Source organism: Tasmannia lanceolata, unplaced genomic scaffold (assembly GCF_043159265.1).
Source record: "Tasmannia lanceolata isolate RefF3 unplaced genomic scaffold, GAP_Taslan_0.1 ptg000002l, whole genome shotgun sequence".
In the NCBI taxonomy this organism is placed as follows: Eukaryota; Viridiplantae; Streptophyta; class Magnoliopsida; order Canellales; family Winteraceae; genus Tasmannia; species Tasmannia lanceolata.
The window spans coordinates 58,080,239-58,108,139 of NW_027518679.1; the positions used below are offsets into that span (position 1 = coordinate 58,080,239).

The 27,901-nt window shown below is 37.8% G+C and overlaps 1 protein-coding gene across 3 annotated transcripts; it reads right to left on the reverse strand.

Moving 5' to 3' along the window:
* Positions 1-1,284: 1,284 nt before the first annotated feature.
* Positions 1,285-27,745, reverse strand: LOC143881327 (uncharacterized). 3 transcript variants are annotated; one of them, XM_077384340.1, is made up of 13 exons: positions 25,367-27,745; positions 24,076-24,250; positions 16,613-16,725; positions 16,289-16,390; positions 12,972-13,041; positions 12,271-12,326; positions 9,821-9,871; positions 8,181-8,285; positions 7,583-7,627; positions 5,960-6,071; positions 4,683-4,885; positions 2,356-2,439; positions 1,285-1,675 (listed from the first exon to the last, which is right to left on the reverse strand). In XM_077384340.1, the coding sequence occupies exons 1-13, from the start codon at positions 27,515-27,517 to the stop codon at positions 1,508-1,510; spliced, it is 3,435 nt and encodes a 1,144-aa protein (XP_077240455.1). In that variant the 5' UTR covers positions 27,518-27,745; the 3' UTR covers positions 1,285-1,507. The 3 variants fall into 3 exon arrangements, with proteins under 3 accessions (XP_077240455.1, XP_077240463.1, XP_077240471.1); XM_077384348.1 differs by lacking the exon at positions 7,583-7,627; XM_077384356.1 differs by lacking the exons at positions 12,271-12,326; positions 12,972-13,041.
* Positions 27,746-27,901: the final 156 nt, after the last annotated feature.

The window sequence follows — 27,901 nt, forward strand, 5'->3', positions numbered from 1 at the left end:
CATTGAAATGAAATACAGAAGATTAACTCTTGACTTCGTGTGCTTGTCAAATAAAATCCAAGATGGAAGCCACTCTTGTACTATATACTAGTGAAATGAAATTCATGATAGGTTCACTCTTTTCATACTTAAAAAATTATATTTCAGGCCTATGTGGTACAAAATGCAAGATAGTTCAATCCTTGGTGTGAAGTCAAATACAGAAAAGGCCCACTCTTAGTTTTTGCTACTAATCAAATGAAAATTTGGTAGGCATAAAGCCATAATCTTTGTGTGCTTGCAAACACGTTGCCATTGGTCCCACCTTGATCGAATGATCTAGCCCCTTGGTATCTAAGGCCTTGTTTAGGATTCCAGTAAGAGAAGCTGACGCATTGATTTTCCTAGGCCTTTATCTTGCATACATGATGTGCATTTGGCATGGGACAAGGATCAGGACGATGAGGGCCATCACATTATGGCCTACCTGATCAGAGTGTCACTCACAAAATGTCTCATGAGGGTGTTAGATTCAATCCAAACCGTCAGACTGTTAAGAGTTTCCTCAATCTTGTTAACTGAGCAAAAAGCTTGAATTTGGCCTACCTACATGGTGTCAACATGATCTAGATCCTTCATCCAAGCCTTTTGGATACATGGATTTTAGAATCCTGGATTTTACAAGCTAAAACCTAGATTTTACAAGTTAAAACCTGGATTTTACATAAAATCCAGGAATATACAATTCTGGATTTTAAAATCCTACTATCAATGTGGACGCGCCAATTTCTACATTCCTACCAATCATTCATAAAATTTGAATGAGAACCATTGTTCAGTTTTTTTAGGGAAATGTTATCAGCACAACTTTATTTTGATACTTGCTCAAACCCAGCTGTCTTTTCTTCTTTAATTGGCTCGTGAGAGCTTTTGGGAAATGTAATAAACTTTTGACAGCTCTTTATACGACAAGAGACAAGATGGGTTAGCAAAAATATCAAAATATGGTTGTGCTGATATCATTTCCATTTTTTTAACCATCTTTTTGCAATACATTTTGTTAAAAGTTGTCTGATGGACGCGAATCAAGCACTTATCAATGCAATTTTATACTTTTGCTTTGTTTTCTCAGCCATAAACTGGAGGATTTAGAATCATCCAATGGGAGTGAATTTTGATTCACGAGTCATGACACATCAATAGCAATGTATAACAGATGAACGGTTTGGATCATTGAACAAATAGAGCCCACTTGTACTTCTGCATACTGTTTTTTCTTTCTAGAAAAACATAAGAACCCTTCAATAAGAAAGAAGAATATTGTCACATCTTTTGAGTATTAGAGTAAACATGTTTGAAATGACCCAAAAAAAGGCCTCTCATGTTCTTTTTCTCTCTACACAGCCACCACTTCTATAGAATTACAAACATGCTTACAGAACTTGCTCACAGACCGAATGAATTCCAATGGGATACAAGAAAAGCGTTAAAATACAAAGGATATTGATTACAGTTATAAGGAAAACTATTACTCATTCTCCATTTCAAGCCCACCAATGCGTTGCCGCCTTCTATCAAATACTGCTTTGAAGGACTCCCTCTCGGCACGGAGATGCTCAAGGAACGTGGTTCGGCTCTTTGGCATACTACTGTTACTGCTCTCAATAGCGTCCTCAATGGGCAATGGGTTTGAGTCCTGCAACAATGTAAAAAGATGGTTTCTAGGAACGAATGAGTAAGGGATTAATTTCAATTGAAAATGAAGAAGATGAAAATCTTCAATTGTTTCAACTATTGTAAAATTTGCAAATTTTAGATCTTCAAAATAGACCGATTTGCAACAGCCTTAATACGGAGAAATGGCATAACACTACAAAGAGTTCTCAATGACCAATATTCCAGACCCTTTATAGAAATGTCCCAAAATTAAATATTCCCTTAATAGACCAATTTGTACCAACCTAAGTACCCAGAAATATCATGACAGTAATCAAGAGTTCTCAATGACCAATATTCCCTTAATAGAAATAATATCCAAAAGGCACCACTGCCAAAAACCAGGATACTTCTTGAGAAACAACGGGAAAAAAATAGAGAATACACAGCTAATCAAGACAATAAAGTTATTAGCGAAAGTAACAGGGCATATTCGAACGTATGTATGTTGATTACTGAAGATATCTCCATGCACAACAATTACTGGTGATAATCATAGCGAGCATCACAATTCAAGATTTCAAACGATGGGAGAGCAGAGATCAAAACGTAGATCCTTTCTCTAGGAAAAATAAGAACTTAACTCACGCAGCAAAAAAACCAAGTGGGTTTATGTAATTAGGTGCCCAGAAAATTCAAGAGCGAAGTTTTGTGACTAACCAAGTTGTAGCCAGAGCCAGAACCAATAATTAAAGATACATTGGATTTCTTCACTGCACCTATTGAAAAGCCACTCTTTCCAACCTGAAAGAAGTAAAGATTAGACGTGCCATTTGAAAATGATATAAACTGTCACAGAAATATGTCCAACCTCCAAATGATGTGCGCATACAGACAACAAAATGGATTTCATTTATAAGAAAATAAAAGATACACAACATGATTACGGAAAAATTGAAGGTGTAAAAAGGGGAAAACTCCCACAATGAACCAGTTAGCTCATTGGAAGAATTATATAATTTTTATTACCAGGTATGGACATGGGCATGGCTACACGCAATACATGGACAATGATTGGTAGTTTAGTAAAAAAAGAAAGGGGTGCCCAGTGCACGAGGATTGGTAGTTTGGTAGTACTAAAATAAAATCTGAAATTAAGGAGAGGTGATGGGTAGGAGACAGCTAACCACCAGTAGTGGTTAGCTTTAAAACAAAAAAGTAATTCATCCAATATTTTGCATATTATCGAAAGTACAGGTCATTCATCCAATATTTTACACAGCTTTAAAACAAAAAGAAGGCTCACAATTGATTCAGGACCTTAAATGATCATATAGTGGATTTGAGACAGGTTCTTAAAAGCTTCAATCTCAACATTGAAATCTGGACAATCTCCCCCTTGTGTCTAGGTAAAGGAATAACAAAAAGAAATACCTTTCTAACAGAACTCCTACAACTGCTAGGAGTGTAACTAAAAGTACACATTCCTATCAAAGGTACAACCTGTAAGGAAGAAGGTTTAAACTAATGCAAATTTGAAGACCACACAGTACAGAAAAATCTTAATATCTCGAGTACAAACATATAATGCACTTGGTGTCTAAAAACTCCCATCAGATTTCTTCGAAAAAAAAAAAAATCTGAAACTTCTCCATAACTTGCATCATGAAGAAAATGGCAGGAAAACCCAATTTCTAATTAAAAAAACTGAATTATTTGGTCTACCTGATGATGCCAGCAAGTTTATGCTAACATCGGGAATCCTTCTCCCTTTGGTCCCCCAGTCTTCAGATCCTGGTATCTTCTACTTATAATTCTTGGGGCTGGAGTTAACGGATGCTTGCATCAATTTCTTAGTTCAAAGTGAGCAAACAAACTAGTTTAACCGAGGAATCATGAAAATGCCATTGACAATAATAAATCATCTCGACGAATTTCACCATTGAGCCACTTCTTATAACTGTGCTTTCTCAGGATATAAGGGGCAAAAAATAAGACTGTTAATGGTGTTGAAGAAAACAAACCTAATCCACTTCCACGTCATATGAGTTGGTAATTATCTATACTTTCTTGGATGATAATCCACTCAACTTGATGGAAGAACTAATTCCATCAAAGATGTTATTGTATTTCATTACACAAGAGTATGTCTAGAAGGGAATAATTAGTGTTTTGATCTTTTCTGCTATTTCATATGTGGGCATTTTTGGGAGCCATATCTGATGCCCCGATTTCAGTTACCAAACTTCACCAGAGAAGAAGACAGCTGAAGCAGGGGTATCTTCATTCAGATAAGAGTTTCGGAACAAAAAGCTCCATGTCAGTCCTGATTCCCAAGTCACACATTCATTTGATGGGCCCATCCAAAGTCATGCCTTAAGAATGCATAATCTGACAAGTAGCACACGGACTTCTGCTTCATTAGTCTGTTATACCAATGGCCCCTAAGTACAACAATCTATCCTAACACAATGTTACAACTTTGACAGTGTAGGAAGGTCCACACTACCCTAAGAGCTCCCATCAAAGTTCACCTTGAAGTGACTTAGTTGAAGATGCCATCTCACCACAATCTTATCAACAATACTAGGAGAGTTTCACACAAATTCTTTCCACATTTGGGAGATATTTTGCCACAATTATTTCTCTAATGAGAAATAATTATAGAATCAAGAAAATGAAAAAAAGTCCTTAGCATGTCGAGTTAAAATTTGAGTACTAGCAATAAGCATAAAAAAGAAGTGTTACTGGTTTGAAATGTCGTGCAAGAACAAATGCAACATGTATCGTGCGTAGAAGGACGAGAGTGAGAAATGGTGAAGGAAATGAACAGATTACGGATTCCATTCGATTTAGATAGTATTAGAAAATTTTAAGCATGATCAAATGTATAATATGGATGAATAACTGTCATATGAAGATCTAATATCATGACGGGGAAATGATATCACGTGTAAGCTAAAGAGAAAAGTGGCGTTATTAGACCAGGGAATTGTGAATATCATTACCCCCAAGTCTATTACATAAGATAAAAATACATAACATACCCGATCACCCCAATGCACAGATTTGTTTCCCTTGCCATAAGCTTGAATCAACCCAGAAAGAGCATTTAAATCCCCTGTGGAACCCTCAGCCCTGTCAACGTCCTCATCTACATCCTCTGACCATTTGCTCCTCCCTAACTCTTTTACTCCTTGAGATGGGTCCTCCCTTTCGGTATCCCATCTCTCTCCAACTTTTAACAAACCTGAATAAGATTGAAATAAAACAAGTGTGAAATACACGTGTAAAGTCATCACATAGAAATTCAATGGAACAAAAAAAAGAAGAATATAATATAAGCTTATTCAAACATATTTGTTTATACATTCACGCAATATCATGGAAGAGCTATGTAACAAACACGGACAAGTGTCGGTTCCAGGCACAACTACGAGTTGTCAAACACAGAATATGCCGGGAAAACTGATACTCTTGAACACAGTCATGAGGGTGTCAAATGCAGAAAACTGGGAACCCTGACACTTTAGAGTGCCCCTAGAGTTGTATTTAAAGGTCAGCTGCTCTATACTTAAGAGATGCATACGAGATTGAACAATGTATAAAGATTAACAAACATAAACTTACAATATACAAATAGCATGCTTTTATCATTAAAAAAAGCAAGAATAAAGATGAGGCTTTTCCCTCCATAACCTAGATGGTGTGCATTGCACATGAGTGCCATATAAAAGTTGAAGCATCAATTATTTTAGAAATGAAAGTGTCCTAGTTAAATAGTTTGGATGCTACATAATTTGGGCATGGACATGAAATCTCTAAGACAACTATCCCTAAAATTCCCACATGATGACATGTCTATACAAATATTTTTAAAACATCAGAAGGTATTCAAAGTACTCAATAATATGAAAGTATATCATGTTGTTATGATATAAAAATAAATACAAGAACAGTAGAACAATTTCAAACGTAATATTCAAGGAGTTTTTATACGGTGCCTGACCATCATGTCCTGTGTGAGCGGTAACTCCCTTGATATTTGATCCAATAGCAGCCCATTTTTTAAGAGGCTGCTGTTGGATAAAATATCAAGGGAGGTGCTTTTGACGTACCGCCGAGACAGGACTTGACGGTCAGGCACCATATAATTTCACATATTTGAGTTATATCCACATATCTGACACAGCAGCTTTAAAAAATGTGTTGATTTTACAGAAGTTGTATGAAATGGACTTTCAGAAATGAAAATAAAAATATAATCTTGGCTATGAAAAATACTCAAAATATTAAAACTATCCAAATTCAACTCAATGCCTACCATCAGGCACATCATCTTCTGAAGGAGGTTCTATCGCCTTAATGGCTTTTCCGTCTTCCATAACATATAAGCCATCTTCATTACTAGCCATATCTTCCATATCCATGTCCACCTGGCAGGTTTAGCATATGAAATCAGCAAAATTATAATAGTTTAATAACTGTAGTGCAGTAATTAACTTTGCTAATTTTTCATTCTATAAAAGATTACTTGATATAAAAAATTCCAAGAAACGGGAGAAGATTTAGAAAACAAGGGGTGCATTACTCCAGGATTGATTTACAGCATGTTAACGTCTTTGGGGTTGAGCATATAGTTCAAATGTATGGTGCTCTATGTTAGAAGTTAGAGCCTCACATCCAAGTGTCCAATCCCAGTTTACTTACCATAAATATGGCTGGTGTGTTAGCACTAGTTCCGAAAAGAGATAATAGCCTCATACACACATTAAGAACACTCATATAGCTAACCAGAGTGTCAATTATGATGGTAAGAAAAAGGAACATTATGTAAAATCATCTCTTCATTAACCAGGCAAGTATTTTCAAGAAAAATACAAAATAAGTAGAAAGATTAGGAACCTTGAGAAAATGATCTTCCATAGTGTTGTGAACATGAAGAACAGACTTGACTTCGTCTGGTTTATAAATTTATGAGTTCATTATCAGCTATTAAACATAAGCATAACTTTTCGAAAAATGACATCACATACACGTGCTACTATGATATCAATCATGTACTTTCCGATACAATTTATGTTCTGGGAATTTCGTCTGAATGGGGTGTAATTGACAGCTAAGCTTGGGATAGTCCTTATCTATATTGCATGGGCACAAGTATGAGTGTCGGAATCTGACAGACACCAAGTGTCGAGTTAAGCAAACAGTTCATGTCAATAGATTTTAATCAACTCTAAAAAATTTACACCTTTCTATCATAATATGATTATAATACGCAATACAATAGAAATTTTTATACGTTAAGTAAATGTAATGTTTTGTTTCCATACTGTTAAAAAAATAATGTTTTGTCTCCATATAAAACAATTGGGGTGGATAAAACTCAAAACCTATGGCCATTGTAAATTTGCGTTAGTAGCATATAGAAAAAAGTACATAGAAGTGATATAGAGGCATCGCATGGAATCCATGAAGTGTCGAAATCCTATGCATGTCTGACCCGGTGTTACTCCGCCCATTCAGATGAATCCATATAATATAGGTCCCTATGCATAAGGCAAACCTAAAAATGCTTAAGGAACATCAATGAGTAGTATACATGCTTCATTATTCATATCCTGCTGCGTGCAAATCTTCATTATTAATCTTGTCTAGGTTTTGAAGTTCATCCTTCATTATTAAATAACCAGAGAGAGAGAGAGAGAGAGAGAGAGAGCTACTAACTCAAATAGTTAAATGTTCATAAGGAACATCCATTCAGTAATTATTAGAAAAGAAATGTATGGAAAATCTTAAAAAAATTACAAGCATCAATCAAAATAAAGCGAGATATAGTTTCAAATTTAGTACAAATTAAGACAACGAGGAATGCTTAGATTAATTTACAGTTATGAAGAACAACTGATTCTCAATGTGGTGATGTGTTATATCATATTCAACTTACCTCTTGGATACCACACTCATTCAGATCATCCCCATGAAACAATGACTGTCATGTTACCATTCAAAAAAAAAACATTGACTGACATGTCAGTGAAATGTCATATTATAAGCTGAGGGCAGAAATAAAAGGAGCATAGTGGATCCAAGGTTTTAAATTTTGACCGAAATCCGAAATTTCGGGTTTCGGTCGATTCCGAAATCGAAATTGGGTAAACCCGAAACGTTACTTTATTTCGTCCGAAATTTCGGTCTGAAATTGTAGGGAGATTACTTTAAAAAGTATAATTTATTAATTATTTTATATTTCCCTGAAATTTCGGGCGAAATTAGTGAAATTTCAGTAATTTCGCCTGAAATTTCAGGAATGGATAAAATTTCACTTTTTTGATTTCGTGGGGATTTGGAACGAAATTTCGGCAAAAATTTCGGTTTCGGTTAGTACCGAAACACATTCCGAAACCGAAATTTAAAACCTTGAGTGGATCTACATCTCACTTCACAACGTAGTATGTCATGTTTATGGTGGTGGTGGATGTTATTTCATTTACACGTCCATGGTGGTGGACGTCATGACAATAGAGCAAAAACAGATGGCAAACCTGAATGTTTAGTTGTAAATACAAAGGTGGAGCTTGTTCCCACTGATCTGCCATCTTTTGTATATCATCTGATGAAAAACCATGCACATTCCTAGCAGCACAACCCTGTCTTTCCACAATGAAATTAAGATCATCCTAAACCTATAAATAATGCAAGCCTCCCCTTATACCAAATCAGGTTTATAAGGTACCATATAAAAACTGGAAGCAAAAAAGCTGGGCAATAAACACCATGCAATAAAGTAACATTTATATCTTAAAAATTACGCGTGAGGAAACCTAAAGTCCAGACTATCGAATGTATTCTAACTGAAACTACAAAATACAAAACCAGCAAAGTAATTTCTTGCGAGGGAACCCTAAAGAAGCTATTCACTGAGCATGATATTTTGGGATAAGACATAAAATCACGAAGTCAGGAAATCAACCACACCTTGACGGAGAATGCATTGGTCAACACCTCAAGAGGCAATAGCAGAGAGGAAATTTGGGAGTTCAGAAAGAGTAAACTTCGCAGAAGGTGACTCATTAAACATCCACGCTTTTTGAGAAAGGTTATTAACATCCATGTAAATATAATCATATTATATTTTACACTTTTTTGAAGACCTACAATATTTTGCATTAAGAATACTTGTGCATAATTTTTTTAGTTTGAACGGCAAACTTGTGCATAAATTTTAGGGAAAATTACATTTACACCCCCTCTAGTTTCTGACACATCCACTTCCACCCCTATAGTTTAAAACGTGACAAATACACCCCTGTAGTTTCAATTTGTATAAGTTAGGCCCCCTCAGTTGAAGGTTCGTCCATAGATTGAAGGGTTAGGATGATCCGATGGAGCTGAATTTTTGGGCACACCCTATCTATGTCAGCGCCCATCAAATGAACGCTTTGGGTCATCCAAACAATGTGAGCCCACATTATTTGGATGATTTTTTGGTAGTGTTTGGATTCGGGTATGGGCCCACATTATTTGGATGATTCAAAGCGTTCATTTGATGGGTCCTGACATAGATAGGGTGTGCCCAAAAATTCAGCTCCATCGGATCATCCTAACCCTTCAATCTATGGACGAACCTTCAACTGAGGGGGCCTACCTTATACAAATTGAAACTACAGGGGTGTATTTGTCACATTTTAAACTATAGGGGTGGAAGTGGATGTGTCAGAAACTAGAGGGGGTGTAAATGTAATTTTCCCTAAATTTTATTAGTGTGATCTTGATATGTAGGTGGAGGGTGTCAAGCCTTGGGAACTTAGAAGCTGAAGAATCAAAACTAAAGCAGCCCATGTGACATGACGCCATCAAGCAGTCGATAGGAAGGTGGATAACAGCTGATATTATGGTATTTGATGCGAGGAAAAAGGTACAACATAAGTAGAGGCTAAGGGCCCTCGTCGTGTAAGATGGCTAATTATTAGTTTGTAAAATGTTCAACAAAGCATAATGAATTTGTTTTCAAGATACAAGAACCAGTTGAGTAAAACCCCTACAAACAAGATTATAATGTAGAGAATCTAGTAAGGAAGTACTTCAAAAAATTAGTAATGAAATCTATGTATGCAGACTCAGCCACTTATATACCGTGACACACTTAGAAAATCAAGATCAGCCAAGAAAACGAAAAACTCACCATGGGATCCTTGTAAGCTGCTTCTAGCAAGTACACTTCATATCCCGATCTCTGATCACAGAAATAATGTATTATCAGTGAAAGATAAGACATGAGCAGTAGAAGAAGAAAAATAGTTTGTTCCCAAGCAATACCTAGGTGGGGATACAAACTAGAAAGACATTGTAAGGAAGCCACGGCACAGAATATAATAATATAGCATGTGGAAGGGCACACACATTCTTTATATAGTGGCTATAATAGACTAGTTTGTTTCCTCAGTTTTACCATCTCTTAATACACTGTTTGCCTTTCTGTATAGCACTGATAAGCCCTGCCTTGCACAAAGACAAGTGCATGAACAAAGAAACTCAAACATAAAATGATCACTAAGTTTTTTTTTTTTTTGGTTGGTATCGTCACTAAGTTTGTGTATACAGTGAAAATATTTCACTAAGATTATGAGTACTCCATTCAAAATTTTCCATTCAAAATTTTGAATAGGCGCTCAAGGGCTCACACAGAGGACAATGAAATTTTACTTCAGCCAGAACACTTGAGATGGTTGGAAAACTAACATCTGCTCATGTCTAAACCAAATGCTCTGTAACGAATCATGTGTTTTAACCTTAGTTGTCAATTTCATTCCGTTCGACATGGAATTTCCAGAAAATTCCTTCCGGGAATGTAATGCGAAACAAAAATATCCGTGAAACATTCTAGAAAATTCCAGAAATTTCATTGTGAACACCCTATTCTCTCTGTAAGAGACCAAGAATAGGGTGAATTTCCATGACAGCATTCTTTTTTATTTTTCTATATTTTGCCCATTTTTGTAAGATTTTTCAAGTGAAATGAGGGGCTTTTCAGGTATTTCAACCCCTCAACCCCACCCAAACACAATCGAATGGGAGGGTTAAAATCCATCAAAAAACCCCCTTTTCATTGCATTTATGGTTTCTTTTACTACCCAAAACTCTAAATAGAGGCTGAAAGTTTCCTTTTACCACAATAGTTTATGGTACTCTACACCTAGGAGAGTCTTTTCCGAAATGGAACCCCAAATGTTCCATCCAAGAGAAAAATGGAACGGCCTCCGGAATGGAATTAACTATGATTTGTGGACACAGACATGAGTGTCATATGTTGACACGGACACAGGAAACTCCCAAAATCTAGAAACGGGGGCACGGCAAAAATAGAAAGTACATATAATTATGATTTGTAGATACGGATTCATATGCCAAGTTTTAACACGGATATGTGGTTTCTGACATGGTAACCCTTAAAAATCTTGGAATAGTGCCACACTCACATACATGCATACATATAAAGTTACAGACACTTCTAGCAGTACATTTAAAAGTGTCTAAAGGAATGTCAACACATGTGGACACGGGTGTCGTGTCGGCAATAAATTCAAAGTGTCGGCTAAATCATATGTCTGCAGTTCCACTAAGAATCACGTCTTAGTCCCAATAGATAAGGACCACAATCTTAACTTCTCAAAGACCAGTGACGAAAGCCAAAAGAACAAAGCACCAGCAAGAAGTAAACAAAACATACAAGATAGATCTGGCGGAGTCCCCATAGCCAAAAAATGTCTTGTACTTCTTCTCGGATATTATAAGAGAAATGCCAAGATTCGCTTTTTGCAGTACCTAAGTTTGACTCCGTGATTCATTATATGGACAGTAATACTAATTATGATATCCAAATGACCTGCTAATTGCTCGCGATGGTCTTAGCATACACAACCTTTAACTCTAGGTTGAAAAAAAAAGATCCTAAAACACTCTTATCACATCACAAGTTTGAACCACCTGATAAGATGGCTCCAAGGACTCAATGACGATTTGGATAACTAAAAAAGACCTTGAGGACACTTACTATAATGATGAACCCACAGAAAGTTCAGTGGTTTAACAATGACCACATGAACTATAGACTCAAGCAGAAAACTCAAGCTGAGGATCTTTTCCTTCAATTTCTTACTTTGCAAAGGATATTGCCATATTATAACTCTTCCCCATCCATTCATTAGCCATAATTACAAATCATATTTTCAGTACCTAAGTCCAATTTGTGAAATCTGCCGCACGATAAGAATCTCCATTCATGTATATACCACAAGAATGGATATTCCAGCTCCCAAGAACAGCCAATGATGGGCACACAGAAATTCAAAGAAAACAGAAGGCACAAGGTACACTGATAATAAAAAGGAAGAAATATGTCTTCAATAACATGGTGCAACCATTGAGCAGATAAGAAGAGGAATGATGCTAAATCAAAAGAAAAGAGCAAATGCGACACATTAATATAATCCACATCTGATTACACGAGATTACGTAAGAGATACGGAGTTTTAGGACTTCAGAATATTTTCCAGGTATAACAGCACATGAACAAGGATAATAAGAACGAGAAATACTCACGAAGGTTGTAAAAAGAAAGGATGAGGGGTATACCTTTGCAATTGCCCAAAACTGAGCAAAATCAGCTACCCGCAGATTGCGGTCATCCACTAAGAGGAGGCACACATGCCAGCAACAAATGGGTCAATTTGTCGAACAATACTGCATCTGTAGTTAGTGAAAATGAAGGCAGTGCATAGGCACTGAATCCCACCACCTTAATCTAGAACCACACTAAAACATTGAACTTGTTGAACTAGCAAGTGGGAGAGCCTTTTATCAATTTGTCTTCTAGACCAACTCCTAATTACTTTTGAGAAAGAAAATATCCATTCAACTCCCAACATAAAGTGGGAATACAAGAAGGAATATATGCAAGAGTACAATGAGTGCCAGATAGCTTCTCGATTGGAACTATCGCCAGCATCAGCAGAAAGTCTCAAGTGATGAAATTAAAAAATCAGACCACCATTAAACACATTTTACCTTCAAAGGAAGATGTTTCACAGAAAAACCATTGGATTGGATCACATAAAAATTTTATAGCACACATCAAAAGCAATTTCAAACACAACCAAAAACAAATGAGTGGTAAAAATAATAATAACAAGTATTAACAACAACAACAATGAAAGCTAAAACATTAAGAAGAAAAAGTGGTGATTAACAAGGCGTCCAGGATTCTAATTACTCAAACCCTGAGCATTCTATATTGTTCCAACTAAATGTGCAGTATTTCAATATAAGACTCATACCAATTATAAAGGTGAAATTCCCTTCCTCCAGGGTCTTTTTGAATGCTTTCAACATGCTTGACCGATAAGCCTGACATAAAGTGGAATAACTTCAAGGTTTGAAGTTGGACCCATAATGAAAGCTAAATATTATATATAACCACATATCCATAGTAATCAGGTGATAAGTACTTAATAAAGTGATAGTCAATTAGTCATAATTCCAACTCAGAAAGGCAAGGTATGTAACTCCAATATCCAAAGCAAAATTTCCCATAATCTGTGAAATGTCTTTGTCTACAGCAGTTAAGCTTCTTCAATAACAAAACCTTTACCATTCAAAAAAAAAATGAATAAGACAACTTATGTTACAATGAATCATTTCGCATGTTATAATTTTACTTTACCCATTCTATGAGTGTTCCAAAGTCATTATAAATCATGCTGTGTAACATGTTGCACAAGGAGGAGGTACAATGTGCGTTAGCCACCCTATAGCGGAACCCACCCAAAAGAAACCAAAAAAGAAGATGAAATATGAGTGGGCTCAGCTATATGGCAGCAAGCCAGCAATCAATAAGCACTGCATTGTACAACACATCTCCCTATTGCATTCCTACATGGTCACCAAACCTTCTTCAGTTGTATAAACATTGACAAGAAGTTCTGTGTGTATGTAAGTTGTGTGAGTGTAAGCATCTGTAAGTCAGTTTAATGAAGACTAATATGCTGAGCTCTGACCTTTTTTTAATGGAAACTGAACTCTGAACTTTGCCATAAATATCTCTGATTTAAAATCTCAAATATCACGAGATTTTGAATGCACCCATAAATGACAAATTTTGTGTCATGGCACTTTTCTTCAACCCCAATGAAGGGCTTGTGAGAAACCTTGGAAAATCTCTTTCGTTTATGTTTACACCATTGCAATCAGAGGACCCATTCAAAGTAACATCACATCAAGATACAAAAAAACTGAACTTAGCATGAGCTTAATATTACCATTCAAAAAAAAAGAAAAAGCATCAGTTTAATATTCATCTTGAGATGGTGGGTGATTTCTTGGTGAGCGAAGACAGAGTGGAGACAGACTGATTGGGATGGGGAATGCTAATGGGTCATTCTTAGTCAGAGCATTCTTTGATTACCTTCTTCCGCCAGGTCTTTATCTCCAACTAGGAGAGTTGCGACGTCACAGACAGTTCCTCTTCTGTGCTATTGCTGGTGGAGATACAAGAATAAATTGTGCTAGGTTTTAGGAAGAGGTTGTTGGGGTGCCTGAATCTAATTTTCAAACTCGATATGATAGGAGAAAGGGCAGAACGGACTTTGTTCTAATCATTTAAGCAAGGATTTCCGTCTTCGAGTTTGAATTCGGTGAGAAGAGGCAGAGGATAAGGATGGGGATTGATAGCAAAAAAGAGAGAGAGGGAGGCTTCCATAGAGATAGCTACTCTAAGATAGAGTGGTGGTGGACTGACAACTAGCAAGAGATGGCGACGAAAATGTCAAAAAGATAATGAAAAGGGGAGAAGGGACTTTGTTCCAATCACTTATGGGAAGAAGGGTTTTCTGTCTTCAAGTTTGAATTTGGTCATAAGGAAGATGAGGAGGAGGATGAGGGTTGGTTGGAGAGAAGAGAGAGGGAGGCTTCCATGGGGACAGCTACTTGAAGCGGGGATGGTGATGGACTGACAGCTAGCAAGACATCAACGAAAATGCCAACAAGAGACGGCAGCAAGGACAAGGGAGACTGGGTGTTCATGGTGGTGAGTTTGACTTTTCAATGTTCATGGAGCTGAAAGAGAAAGAGGAACAAACTAGATGTTTCTAATGATTTTTTAATAATTTACTAAAATCTTAAGGGTGGAATTATAACTTCCCATACGACAGTGAACGGAAATCTGTTTTAGGTTTGGGAAATAATTTTAAAAAAACTAAGTATTAGACAATATGCGATTCTTTTTTTTACTTTTTTTGAATGGCGACAATAACTGATTCTTAATGACTAATTCGAATATATTTTATAAATTAGGGATGTGTTGCGAAAATTCCTTTGGGGCTAGGCGTTAAAAGGAAGGTGTGGCTAAGGCGTTTCAAGAAATATGATGAAAAGGAAGAGAACTAGAAGTCCGAGCTGATGTGTGCAGGAGTAAAAGGAGTTAATGAAAAGTATTAGATGTCACAAATAAGTGTTAAAAAGCACAGTATAGAGACTCGAGAAGTTCGACAAATAAATCAACCTCTATACCAGATTTACATACATCTCAGAATGGTGAAAGATTGTCCCTTTCTTTTTTTTTGAAAGGTTGTCCCTATTGCAATATAAAAAGGGCTCACCCAATTCACCTCATAGATGAAAGAAGGGGCAAAGGAGATTGACACTAAGGAAAATAGCATTAACAGAGAAGAATATTGACCATTTTGGCATTTTTATCTGGGGCAAAGGAGATTGACACTAAGGAAAATAGCATTAACAGAGAAGCATATTGACCATTTTGGCATTTTTATCTGTTAACGATTCAGGCCAGTAGGTTTTGAATATCCCAACACACCACAAACTACATATTAACTTCAAAAGCTATGCAAGGTCATGGGCTAGGGTTGAGGGGGCTTCTGATGTATGATTTGGAAGATTTAATTCAAAGTAGAAAACGGTTAAGGATTTAGGGTTCAGGGACTTGGGTTCATGCTTCATGGTTTAGAGTATAGGGATCAGAGTTCAAGGTTAAGATGGCAAAAGAGCAGCCAGGCCTTGCAGGAATGTAGAGGTTTGATCAGGGGTACCGTATGCAACCCCATAGCAAAGGATAGAAATAAGGGAGCAGATGCAACAGATTCCCTAACATTAACACCAACAATGCAACAGATTCCCTAACATTAACACCTACAATTGGGGAGTTGACTTCAACTTCTTCTGTTAGAAAAAAAAAACAATAGGTGGCCCAACCGCTCCCATCTGCAAATCCAGCATTCCATGGCAGATATCAGCAAATGAAGACTGCAACACATTATACCTTTCGCCACTAGGGTAGCTATTTGTTTCCTTCTTCCTTCCTGTTTTTTGTTTTGTTGGGGCTAACTCATCCCCTCTCTTATGTCTATTTTTTAATTGTAAAAAAAGAACACACAACTTTTATGTCATTGTTACTCTCCTATTTTATAAAAAGGGGAAAGAAAATCCGCATTCCTCAGCCCGTTCTGTATCTTTCTTTCTCCCCAGAAGAGAATCTTTTGAATTGGGGAATTATTTATCAAAGAAAAATGGATGAACAGATTGCAAAAATATTATCAAAGAACTAAGATCACTATCTTATGAAAGGAATGACCATCATCACCTCCTCCATTTCAGGTTCATAACAGTACTCCATCACCTTCCTAGTGATTCGCTTCTTGCCTTTGACTGAACTAGAAGACTTAGAGCCCTCATTCTCCTCAACCTTTGAAAGCATAAAACAATAATTGAAAATAAATAATGCTTATAAAAGGTTATATTTCAAAAATAAGAAATCATGAAAAAAAAAAACCTAACTATCAATAAAGTTGTGGGTTCTACCACCAAAATCACGAGATAAAAAATAGTAAACCAAACTATCAATAAAGTTGTGGGTTCTACCACCAATGTTCGAACACTGGCCACAACTAAAAAGCTAGTATCTCACCTTTTCAACTTCAGTCATGAAATAATCATCCATGGAATGAATCCTTGGTGCACTACCACCATTTTCAACCTCAAGATCACGTAAGGTCTTTGCCAAGTAGCTCTTCCCACTACCTATAGATATGAAAAATGAAATAAATTACCCATTCATATATGATATTTTTTTAAATGGTAGCCATTCATATATGTTCATAGTGGGTAAAGTGGTAAACAGTAAGTAAAATAAGTAGTAGCATCAAAATTGAAATATAATTGGCATGACAGTATGGATACCTTTTCTTAGAACATACATAAAAATTCAAAATAAATAATAAGTTCCAGTTACAAAGGAACACTTTGTATCAGTATTCAAATAATATGCACATTATTCCACTAACACCATCTCTTGGGCTTCTAGCTGATGTCCGGGCCCGTGGCGACTTGGAGATATACTTGATGAAATTAGGGATCTGGCGCGTCGTATCCACCCAACATTGGTACACATGGGAAGATCCGCAAACACCGAGGCTGACGGCTAAGCCAAGGCAGGGATTAATCTGGCGGAACCATCTGCCATTATTGATGCTTCCCGGATAGGGCAGTAGGATCTCATCTTTTCTCTTCTGACGCAATCAATGTAAGATTGATGGCAAGACACCTTGTCCCTACCATATTTTAATCTCTTTTTCATAGAATAAATCGTCAATTTTCAAAATAAATAAATAAATGAGGGTCGCGAAATTTCCTATAAGTACAGGTTTTGAAGCAAGCTACCCAAAATGCTACTATAGTGCACCCACCACATTAAGAAGACTAACATACACAGCCCACCAAATTAGCATGCGTTCCGGGCCTTGAATGTACAACTACGTCATAGAAAGTTCCACTGTTTCCAATGAATACAGGAATTTTATTTAAAGGGGCATCAGAAACCCTGCTACCTCAAGATCATCAATAATACCCAATGTGCTTTAACTCTATTGTTCTTTTTTATTCAAGATCAGGAACTTGATGGACCCATAGTATTTATATGACAAGAAAAATAAATATCAGATAAATAAGTTCCCCAAAGCAAAGGGTTCTTTTCTGGTGCATGAATTTGTAGACAATTCACAAAAAAAAACTATGCTTGGTCAGCTATCCAAATTACAGGATCCCATCAAATTGCTCCATCTCCAATAGAGATTTCTCAAAGAATGCTAAAGGCTTGACGATAAATTATTGGACTCATGAGAAGAATGCATGGAAAGTTGTCATAAAGATAGATCTTCAGTGACTTCAGAATGACGGCCGTTGTGATCACCGATGTTAAGAGAAGAACAAATTCACTTTTTTCATTAATTTCAAACCAGACAGGTCTTACGCATCATTAGGCAGTGACAAAGACCTTTGTTCTTCAAACCAGTGTTGTGAAAAACAGTGCGTCCTATTCACAAATCAAGAATCAAGACAGCCGGACAGAAGGATACTAAATTCAAGACAGCCAGTGAAAGCGGGAAGCGAAGGCACTCGTGTGCTATGTCACAAATGTCGTTCTCGGGAATTTCTCGGCAAGGGAAAATCTCGGGATACATTAATTTTTATTATTTTTTTCGGGTTTATATCGGGAAATAAATGGTAAAATTAAAATTATTTAAAAAATAATATAAAAATATTAAATTTAAGAAAAATATAAAATAAAAATATCGTAATAATATCGCAATATTATCGGGATAATTTATGATAAAAATGAAAATATCGCTATATTTTAAAAATCTCGGGATTAGTTCAGGATTTTGTTGTTTTATCAAAATCTCGCGATAAAAATGCTATATTTTGAAAATATCGGAGATAATTGTGACATAGCTCGTGTGTGTGTGTGTGTGTGGTGGCGGCGGTTGGGGGGGGGAAGCGACTAGAAAGCATGAAAGGAATCAACGGGAAAGCGTAAAATAAGTGAAAAATAAAAATAAAAATAAATAAATTTCAGTTTCCAACCAACATAAGCAATTTCAATGACACCATCATAAATTACATGCAAATCCATGAACACAGTTAGACCAGGTTTGGAAGCAATGAATTTTTTTTTCTATATATTAGTTTACCCAATGGTGGAGAAGGACAAGAGAGGTGTGTGTGTGTGTGTGTGTGTGTGTGTGTGTGTGTGAGAGAGAGAGAGAGAGAGTGCATAAGTGGGGACTGGGGAGGGGGTGAGAAGCGGCTAAAAACAGCGGAAAGAAAAACTAACTCTGAGGTCGGATGTTCAATCCCGGCTTACATATAAAAGAAAGGGGGGAAATCTACTCACAGAGAATCAGACGGGAAAAAAAACAGAGCTAATTGGGGAAGCTCACTTCCCAAATTGGAAAAATCTGATCCCTACGTTTCGGAAATGCGCATACTAAATTGCGGAATCGCACTTCCCGCGTTTCGGAAACGAGCTTCCCAAATTGGGGAAACATAGTTCCGATGTTTCGGAAACATGCTTTCCAAATTTTTGGGAAGTGAGGCATTTCCCGTTTCAAAAATGTGCTTCGCCGAAACCGTGATTCCCGCCTTATGGGGTAGTTTCTATAACTTTGGTTTTACCCATATATTTAGTCATGCAGGCTGCACAAGACCATATAAGACCCAGGTAAGAATCTAATCAAGTCCGCCAGGAGCAGCTAGTCGGTTAGATGAGCTTTAGAGTAATGGCCTAGATCTATAGGACACAGTATAAATGAGACATGTGGCAAATATGTGAAACTAAAAGAAATGTAGAATGAGCATAATATAAATACGACATTGACCATTCAAATATATATATATATATATATATATATATATATATATATAGAGAGAGAGAGAGAGAGAGAGAGAGACTTAGCTACACCGACGGCTTAAAATATAGTGGGCCCCACATTGTTTGGGTGATGCAAACCATTCATTTGATGGGCCCTCACATAGATAGGGTGTGCCCAAAAAATCAGCTCCATAGGATCATCCCAACCCTAAGATTTGTGGAGGCAAAAATGGACGTGTAAAAACCTTCACAAATCTGTCCATTTTTGCCTCCACAGTTTAAAGGGTTGGGATCATCCAATGGAGCTGATTTTTTTGGCACACCCTATCAATGTGAGGGCCTATCTAGACCTGGAAAAAAGTGACCGAGACCCGCGGGTCCACCCGGCCCGCCCGTAAATTCTGGGTCCGGGTCACCAATCTGTGACCCGTTTGAAATTGACCCGCAGGTCCACCCGGCCCGTCAAAACTGGGTCGAGCCGGGTGGACCCGCGGGTGCTCGTAGAGAAGTACAAAAGTTTTAATTTGGCCTTTTTTTCCCGCAATTGTCATATTTTTTTAATTTTCTTTGTAGTTTTTTTGGTAATTGTCATATTTTAATACATTCTTCTGGTATTTTTTTGGTAATTTTTCTACTTTGCTTCCATTTCTCCGTAATTTTTCTTAGTACCCGCATGATTATTATATATTTTGCTATTATTTATTGCTAGCCACCTTTGCGCAAATCGTACTTCTGCCGATCTTTGCAGCAAAGGATGGGCGACAAGCCGAATAGTAGCCTCGGCGAAGGTGGCTAGCGAATCCCTATAAAAAAATTCTTAAAAAAAATACGTCAAAAATCCAGGTGACCCGCGGGTCGACCCGGCCTGTATGGGCCGGGTACGGGTCCAAGCTCAATGACCCGTAAAATTTTCCGGGTCATTTTGACCCGGATCCGTACGGGCCAGGTCAAACCCGGCCCGGCCCGGCCGTTTGCCAGGTCTAGGCCTATCAAATGAATGGTTTGGATCACCCAAACAATGTGGGCCCACTGTATTTTAAGCCGTCGGTGTAGCTACACTTCTCTCTCTCATATATATATATATATATATATATATATATATATAGATATATATATATAGAGAGAGAGAGAGAGAAAACGGTTTCTACACACAAGTGTAGATAAGTTATCTACACACTAGCTTAAAATACAATGGAGGCCCACCTTGTTTGGGTGATCCAAACCATTCATTTGATTGGCTCTCACATAGATAGGGTGTCCACAAAAAATCAGCTCCATAGGATCATCCTAACCCTTCGAACCTTTGAGGCAAAAAATGGACAGATTTGTGTCTGTCCATTTTAAGCTAGTGTGTAGATAGCTTATCTATACTTGTGTGTAGAAATCGTTTTCTCATATATATATATATATATATATATATATATATATATATATATATATATATATATATATATATATAGAGAGAGAGAGAGAGAGAGAGAGAGAAAACTGTTGGTGAGCTTAAGCGCACCAAACCTATGGTGCGCTTAAGCTCCCCAATCACATGGGGGCCCACTTTGTTAGGTGATCCAAAGCATTCATTTTAAAGGCCTTATGATAGATAGGGGGTGTACCAAAAATCAGCTCCATAGGATCATCCTAACCCCTTCATTTGTAGAGGACAAAAATAGGCAGATTTGTGTCTGTCCATTTTTGTCCTCCACAAATGGAGGGGTTAGGATGATCCTATGGAGCTGATTTTTGGTACACCCCCTATCCATGTAAGGGACTTTAAAATGAATGCTTTGGATCACCTAACAAAGTGGGCCCCCATGTGATTGGGGCGCTTAAGCTCACCAACAGTTTCCTCATATATATATATGAGACATATATGAGACATTTGGCAACTATCTGAAACTAAAGGAAATGTAGAATGAGCATAAAAATTATCCTTCTTTTTTAACTGAGCGTAAATATTATCCTTAACTGAAAAGTATACTCTTGAGTCTTGATAAACATCATCTTGCAGCATATCCCTCAAGAATGGTTTATGTGTGTGTGTGTGTGTGTGTGTGTGTGTGGGGGGGGGGGGGGGGGGGGGGGGGGGGGGGGTGTGTTGGACTTAAATCATAATGCCGATCTAATAATAGAGCATCCACATCCAAATTGTATGGAAAGAATGGAAGAACAAGAAGAAAGAGAAGACGAAAAGAAAGAAAGAAAATTAGAGGAAAGCAAATTGGTAATGATTTCAATCCCAATGACCTATATGCCTCATATAGAATTAATTCAAATAATGTCCAACGAAAGACAACATAGCAGCCAACAGAAGAGAGCATTACAGTCCATGAAGAACACAACAGCCCAAAGGAAGGGACAAAAGTCCACACAAAAGGCACAACAACCCATGAAGAGGGCACAGCAGCCACACGAAGACACAACAGTTTTCAGACAAATTCACAGCTACTACACGAAGGTGCAACAGGCTTCAGAAAACAACACAGCAACAACACAAAGGCACAACAGTCCACATATTACGCAAAGAAATGTGAAAGTACAGTTTTCATTAAAAAAAGTTCATTGTGTTTCTTCCTCCTTGATTTAACACCGAATGATGAATAGATCGACTTGAACACTCCGGGGCCCAAGTGCCCAACAAAATACAGAGAACCCCATGGGCTGTCTGTGAACAATGAGAAAGAGAAAGCCTAGGGTTTCAAAAGGGATAGAAAGGAGGCTAGAGTTCTGAATTGATAGAAAAGGGTTTGGGGTTTAGGGAGGCTAGAGTTCAGGATTGAGATATAAGGGTCGGGTTTAGGAACCGAATTGAAGGGAAATGAGATTTTAGGTTAGTGTAAGATTTAGTGCTCGAATTGGGGTTTGGACAGGGACTAGTTTAGGGTTTCGAATGGACAAGGGGTTGGAGTAGGGTTAGGATTTAGTGGTCAAACTGAAGTGGGTGGGTTTAGGGGTGGCAATGAGAGTTCAAAACTTCAAATTATAAAAGAAGATAGGATTAGGGTTCAAATTGATGAACGATGGGGATTAGGGTTTTGGGTTTGAGATGGGATAAAGACTAGATTTAAAAGTCAAGGGGAATGGTAGGAAAGGAGGTAAATGTTCAAATTACTGACGGATAAGGAGTAGGTTTTGAGGCATGGAGTGGGATAAATGTTCTGTTTCAAAGAGAATATGAATAGAGGGTTTGAAGATGGAGTTTAGGATTCAAATTGTTTGATGGATGGGAAGGTAGGGTTTTGAATTGATGAACATGTCACTTCTAGAACTCAATCAACTTTCTCTGATAGCATGTTGATCAACACTAAAGCATCCGCATCCAATTCGTATGGAAGGAAAGCAAGAAAAGATGGAAGAGAGAAAGGGAAGCAAAGAAAGAGAAAATAGAGAGGAAAGTGAATTCGTGGAGGTTGAATTTATACCCAGCGACCTATGTGTTGAAAAAATCTATGATTAATCACATAAGTTGCCATCGAGGCCATAAATGATGGGCCCCATCTCAATAATATATAAAAACATAAAACTTAAGGAATTACACCAGAACAATAATGTAAATCTCACTAAAGCATATGAACTTTTAACAGATACATTTCAACAAATGCAGAAAAGTACAATAAAAGATGCAAAAAGAATCTAAATATTGTACATGATTAAAGAATGGTGTTGATACTCTTCCACATCGCTGTGCTCAAACAAAGTGTGATGTAGTTAACAATTAAATGGGACCAATTCCCATTCATAACAGCCGCAAGTGAGAGCCCTAGAACTTTAGAGTTCACTGCTAGAGCCCAAGGACATTAGAGTTCACTGCTCCAATTACATCAGTAACTCATTTGATGTAGCAGTAGAGAAAGCACTGATCCAACAGAATTTAGGGCCACAATGATGAGAAGAAAGGTATGATTTGAAATAGGATGGACCACTTGGAATGACAGAAACACCTGTTGCAGCAGCAAAGAAACCTAAACTTACTGGCCACTACCATAATTTACCGATGATCGCTAAAGGCAAGTCTCTCAATGTGATGCGGTTGAAAAAGTAAGAAATCCTATACCCGATGGAGGACTGTGCAAATGCCTTCAATACATATATTCAGGCAAAGTTGTGTATGTTCAGCAATCAGAAACAAGTGAACCAGATTGGAAATAGCCTTGCAAAATCAATGTATTCCTTAATGAGTGATGCATATTTCCTTGACATTTGCATGATATAGATGGGTTTTTTTCAATGGATACATCATATAGATGATTATACTTGTCATTTCTTGATTAAAGCTTTACAGAACACCTATTTGAACAAGAACACAACAATATTGTGATGGTGGAAGAGGCAAGTGCCAGATGCAACCAAAAGTACACCTTTAAAGTTATTCTAAGGCCCTTTTTACTAGAACGGAGATTGTAGGATCCATAAACAAGGAAAATAAAAAGGACCGCTTGCTAATACCCCCATTTCAAAGAAATATGAAGAACGAATAGGTTCCTATAAAGAATAAAGATCATGCACACCTTCAAATAAGGGAAAAAGACCCATAAAATAATTTGAATAACAGTGCATTTGCATCAGCAACGGGATGTAAATAACAAAATAGTATCCCTTTGTTTCCGTATCATATCGAGACACCAACTTGCTTTTGGCAGACACTTGTGACCCAAGCAACAACTACTTAAGCAAGGAAGTCAGAGGCAAAAAATAAATATATAACTTTAAGGAAAAGAAGCTACCTGGAAGTCCTCGAAGGATGATCACAATATGATCTGGGCGAGTAGCTCGATGTGGCTGCCTAAACAAGTCAACAGCATCGATAACCTTCGGCTTTTCTAGTGGATGCTTCAGCGGAAAAGGCTGTCCTTCTTCCAGATGGAGTGTATCTGGTCTCTGGTGGGAGAATTGTGAACCCTGGAAAAGAACATGACAAACTTCTCTCAAAGGTGAAACTCTATATTTGAGAAATTAACAAGCATTGTCATTGATGTGACAAGACAGAGAAGTGGCAGGACAGGGCATTGCCAGATCAAATAAATTATTGAGCATAATAACTTACTATGTTAGCCTTTTTAGAATATGAAGATTTATTAAAAGGGGAGCAAAAGCTCCATGACTAAGATGGTCAAATTACACCAAAACCAAACGAAAGGAGAGAATAACTTACTAGTGATTTTTTTATAACTGAGCTGGGATTGAACCCCCGACCTCAGGGTGAAAGAAAGTCTTTACCAGCTGAGCTAGAGGCTTAGTCTGATTCAATTAACATCCTAATGTGATTCGAATATTCGATTAACTTATTGAACGCTTAATCTGAAACTGGGACTGGTTTGCGCTACTTTAAATTGAAGGATAATTCATTAAGCTCCTAAGATTTTCCAAAATTACCCGGGAACCTCCGGGCTTGCACCAAATTTGTATCAAAGCTTAGGGTTTGCATCAGAAAACAATGAATCTAAGAGGTGCTAAGATTGTCCACAATCTATATGAAGCATTTACCACATTGGCCTAAATGTTGTTAACCATCAATAAGAGCTTGAACTTCAGTTAGGCAGAGAAAATAAAAATTTAGCCTCTTGTCACCAATGTCCATATCATGATAATGATAGCCCTACCAATACTTTGAAAATGGGGATTTAGTCACACAAGTTCTAACAGCATCAGTAAAACATGTATTGGGTCCATTAGTAATATACATTTAATAGCATGTGACACTAAGAACCAATATACCTTTTCAAAACGTATATGCATGACAATGCAATATAAAAACATAGCTATTCGTAACTTTAAAAAAACACAACTATTGACTTTATATCAATAACAGCCATAAAATAAAGAAGCTTTCAATATATGCTCAAATTTGTATTTTCATCTCCTTCATTTCAAAGAACCCAGAAGAAAGAATGGAAAAGATATCTTGGATATATATATATATATATATATATATATATATATATATATATATATATATATTTGAATGGTAACATTAAATATATTAAACAAGAAACAATGAAAGATGATAGAACATACCTCAGTAGCAAATCCAGTCAAGGAAAGTGGAAGGGGCTTATTGTAAAAGTAGGAGTGTTTTGATGGTAGATGGACTTCAGGAAAAGGTTGAATAGTGGGTGGAAGAGACAAGGGCACAGTAGCTGAAGAACTAATAGGGACATTACACAGAGGAGAGGATGCTGTAAGAGGTGAAGATGTAGCTTGAAGATGTGATATAGATGGACCAGATGTGTCTACTGGGAGAGGTTTCACTGGCAAAGGAGGAAGAGGTGGATGGATGACAGATGCCTGGGAAGCCTGCACCTGGCCCAATGTTGTTGAAGCCATGTTAAATCCAGCTGGCATAAGTGAGTACCCTTCTTGTTTACTCGCATTCCTTGCACCAGATAGTTCTATCACAGGCTGAGATTCAATGGGCTTCTGAATGCCTTCCGACAATGGAGCATTAGGTCGATAAGAAGTTATATCGCCATGCTGGCCATGGTGTCTGTGCTTGTTTTCTACAGGATGTTGCATTGTATATACTTGTTGAGGCAGTTGAGTAACAGGGGGGAAGTTCTCTGTCGGCAGATATGAACTGCTCCGTTCATGGCCTTGCACATCCAGTGCTAACGGCACCTGGGAGGTAGCTGTAATAGGATACTTGGGTTGTTTCGGTAGAATACTGGAAGAGCACTCCTTGGGTTGAAGCTGTTGGCGATCATAGGCATGGTACGTTTCATGATAACCATCAGAAGTGTGATCCAATGTACAATTGGAAATCTGTTGCCGCTGATTTGGGTACCCTTGCTCTGACATCAAAGAAGACTGTTCACCCCAATTCATCTTCTGCTGATCATGATCTTCTTCATGAGAAGCATCTAAACCCTGACCCTGTCTTGCAGAATCAACATAGTTAAGGGCACTGGTTGCAATACTTCTATGCCTGTAGCCCTCCAAATGGTGCAAGGGCATGTCGGTATGACCGTAATAAGCATGTCGGTGTTGTTCGTCTTGTGAATTAACGAATGCACCCTTACTACTTTCCTCCTTGTTTCGGGAAGCATAATCCATGCCTGGTTGAAACCCATTGCTATTAGTTTGCAGAAGCTGCTGCCCAAATCCTAAACTGTAGTCCCCCTTATGAAACTCATTCCTTTCATGAGGTATCAACCTGTCAATGCTCTGAGAACTATGAGATGTAGTAAAATTGCGATAGTCATCATACACATTGACTTGTACTGAATGGTTCTTCTCCCTAAATGCTGCTTCCGAATGTAGAACTAGTCCATTTCTAACGACAGAACCAAACCCTACATGATCAGTTCCAATCGTACTTTGTTCTTCAAAATTGGCACGATCTCTCGCCTCAATGCTATCAAATCTCCTCTCCTGAATTGACATTTCATGAGAATATCTATCTGTTTGGTAGTCATACGCAGAATTCCTAACATTATCCACATTCCACTGGTTCCCTCCTACAAAACCCATGCGAGCAAAACTCGGCCTAGAATCAACTGACAAGTCCATTCCAACTTGTGGCAGCCTAACACTCCGCCCTCCATGATCACGAATCAAATTTAATATTCGTTCATTGTCCGCCGAGATTCTATGATCATTACGAATTGGAGGGGGCACTTGTGTCAAAGACCCAAAAGCCATTTCATCTACCTTAGTCCTCTTAAGAAACCTCTCATTCTCAACAAATTCTTCCCCATGAAATCCACCACTACCGTATTTAAAACGCGCTGGCTGAAATCCATCCCTATGAATCCCATTACTAGCCCTAGAATCCACTGTCTGCAATGGTTGCGAAGATCGCCTAAACGGATACGGATCCAAAGGTGGATTCGGATACGGATCCAAAGGTGGATTCGGATATGGATCCAAAGGTGGATTCGGAATCCCCAAATTTGGGCGATTCGGATACAGATCCAAAGGTGGATTCGAAACCCCTAAATTTGGGCGATTCAGATACGGATCCAAAGGTGGATTCGAAATGCCCAAATTAGGGCGATTATGAGCCCGATTATCCAAGAACGGATCGTGGAAGGGTCCGTGAAAAGTGTGGTGGTTCACTAAACCGGTTCGATCGAAAAGAGCAGATTGAGAGCAGAAAGGGAAATGAGAAATGGAACAGGTAGGGCAGATGTTACCTTGAAGAGGTCTGAAACGCCACGATTCCTCCATCTCGAGCTCGATCTGAGGAATCTCTCTTGGTAGGAGAAGAAATCTAGGGTTTGGTTTCTAAAACATTGGTAGAGAATAGGGATTTTGGATACAAAGTAACAGGGTGGAGATTCTAGGGTTTTGCGCTCTGCTGGCTACAATCTTTGAATTTACTTACATTTTCGCAACGTCAAAAATTAACATTTTGGTGCGAGATTTCTAAATAGAACCGAGTAGATGATGAAAAAGAATGAGGTAAATTATATATTCGCCCCTTTTTCTTCCCCGGACCACCGGCTGTAGTAGGGTTGCAACTTGGGTCGGGCTCCAGCCCGATTTTCGGGTTGGGTCGGGCTTGGGTTGAGGCCCTGGCCAACCCGACCCCGCCCCAACGCGACCTCCATA

Bases quoted from the DNA above. Each gene is read 5' to 3' on its own strand.
- LOC143881327 (XM_077384340.1), bottom strand. From the start codon at position 27,517: ATGGAGGAATCGTGGCGTTTCAGACCTCTTCAAGGTAACATCTGCCCT. The intron at 6,072-7,582 runs GTAAGTTGAATA...TAAACCTGCCAG, and splicing joins ATGAGTGTGGTATCCAAGAG to GTGGACATGGATATGGAAGA. The intron at 4,886-5,959 runs GTAGGCATTGAG...AATCTTATTCAG, and splicing joins AGAAGATGATGTGCCTGATG to GTTTGTTAAAAGTTGGAGAG.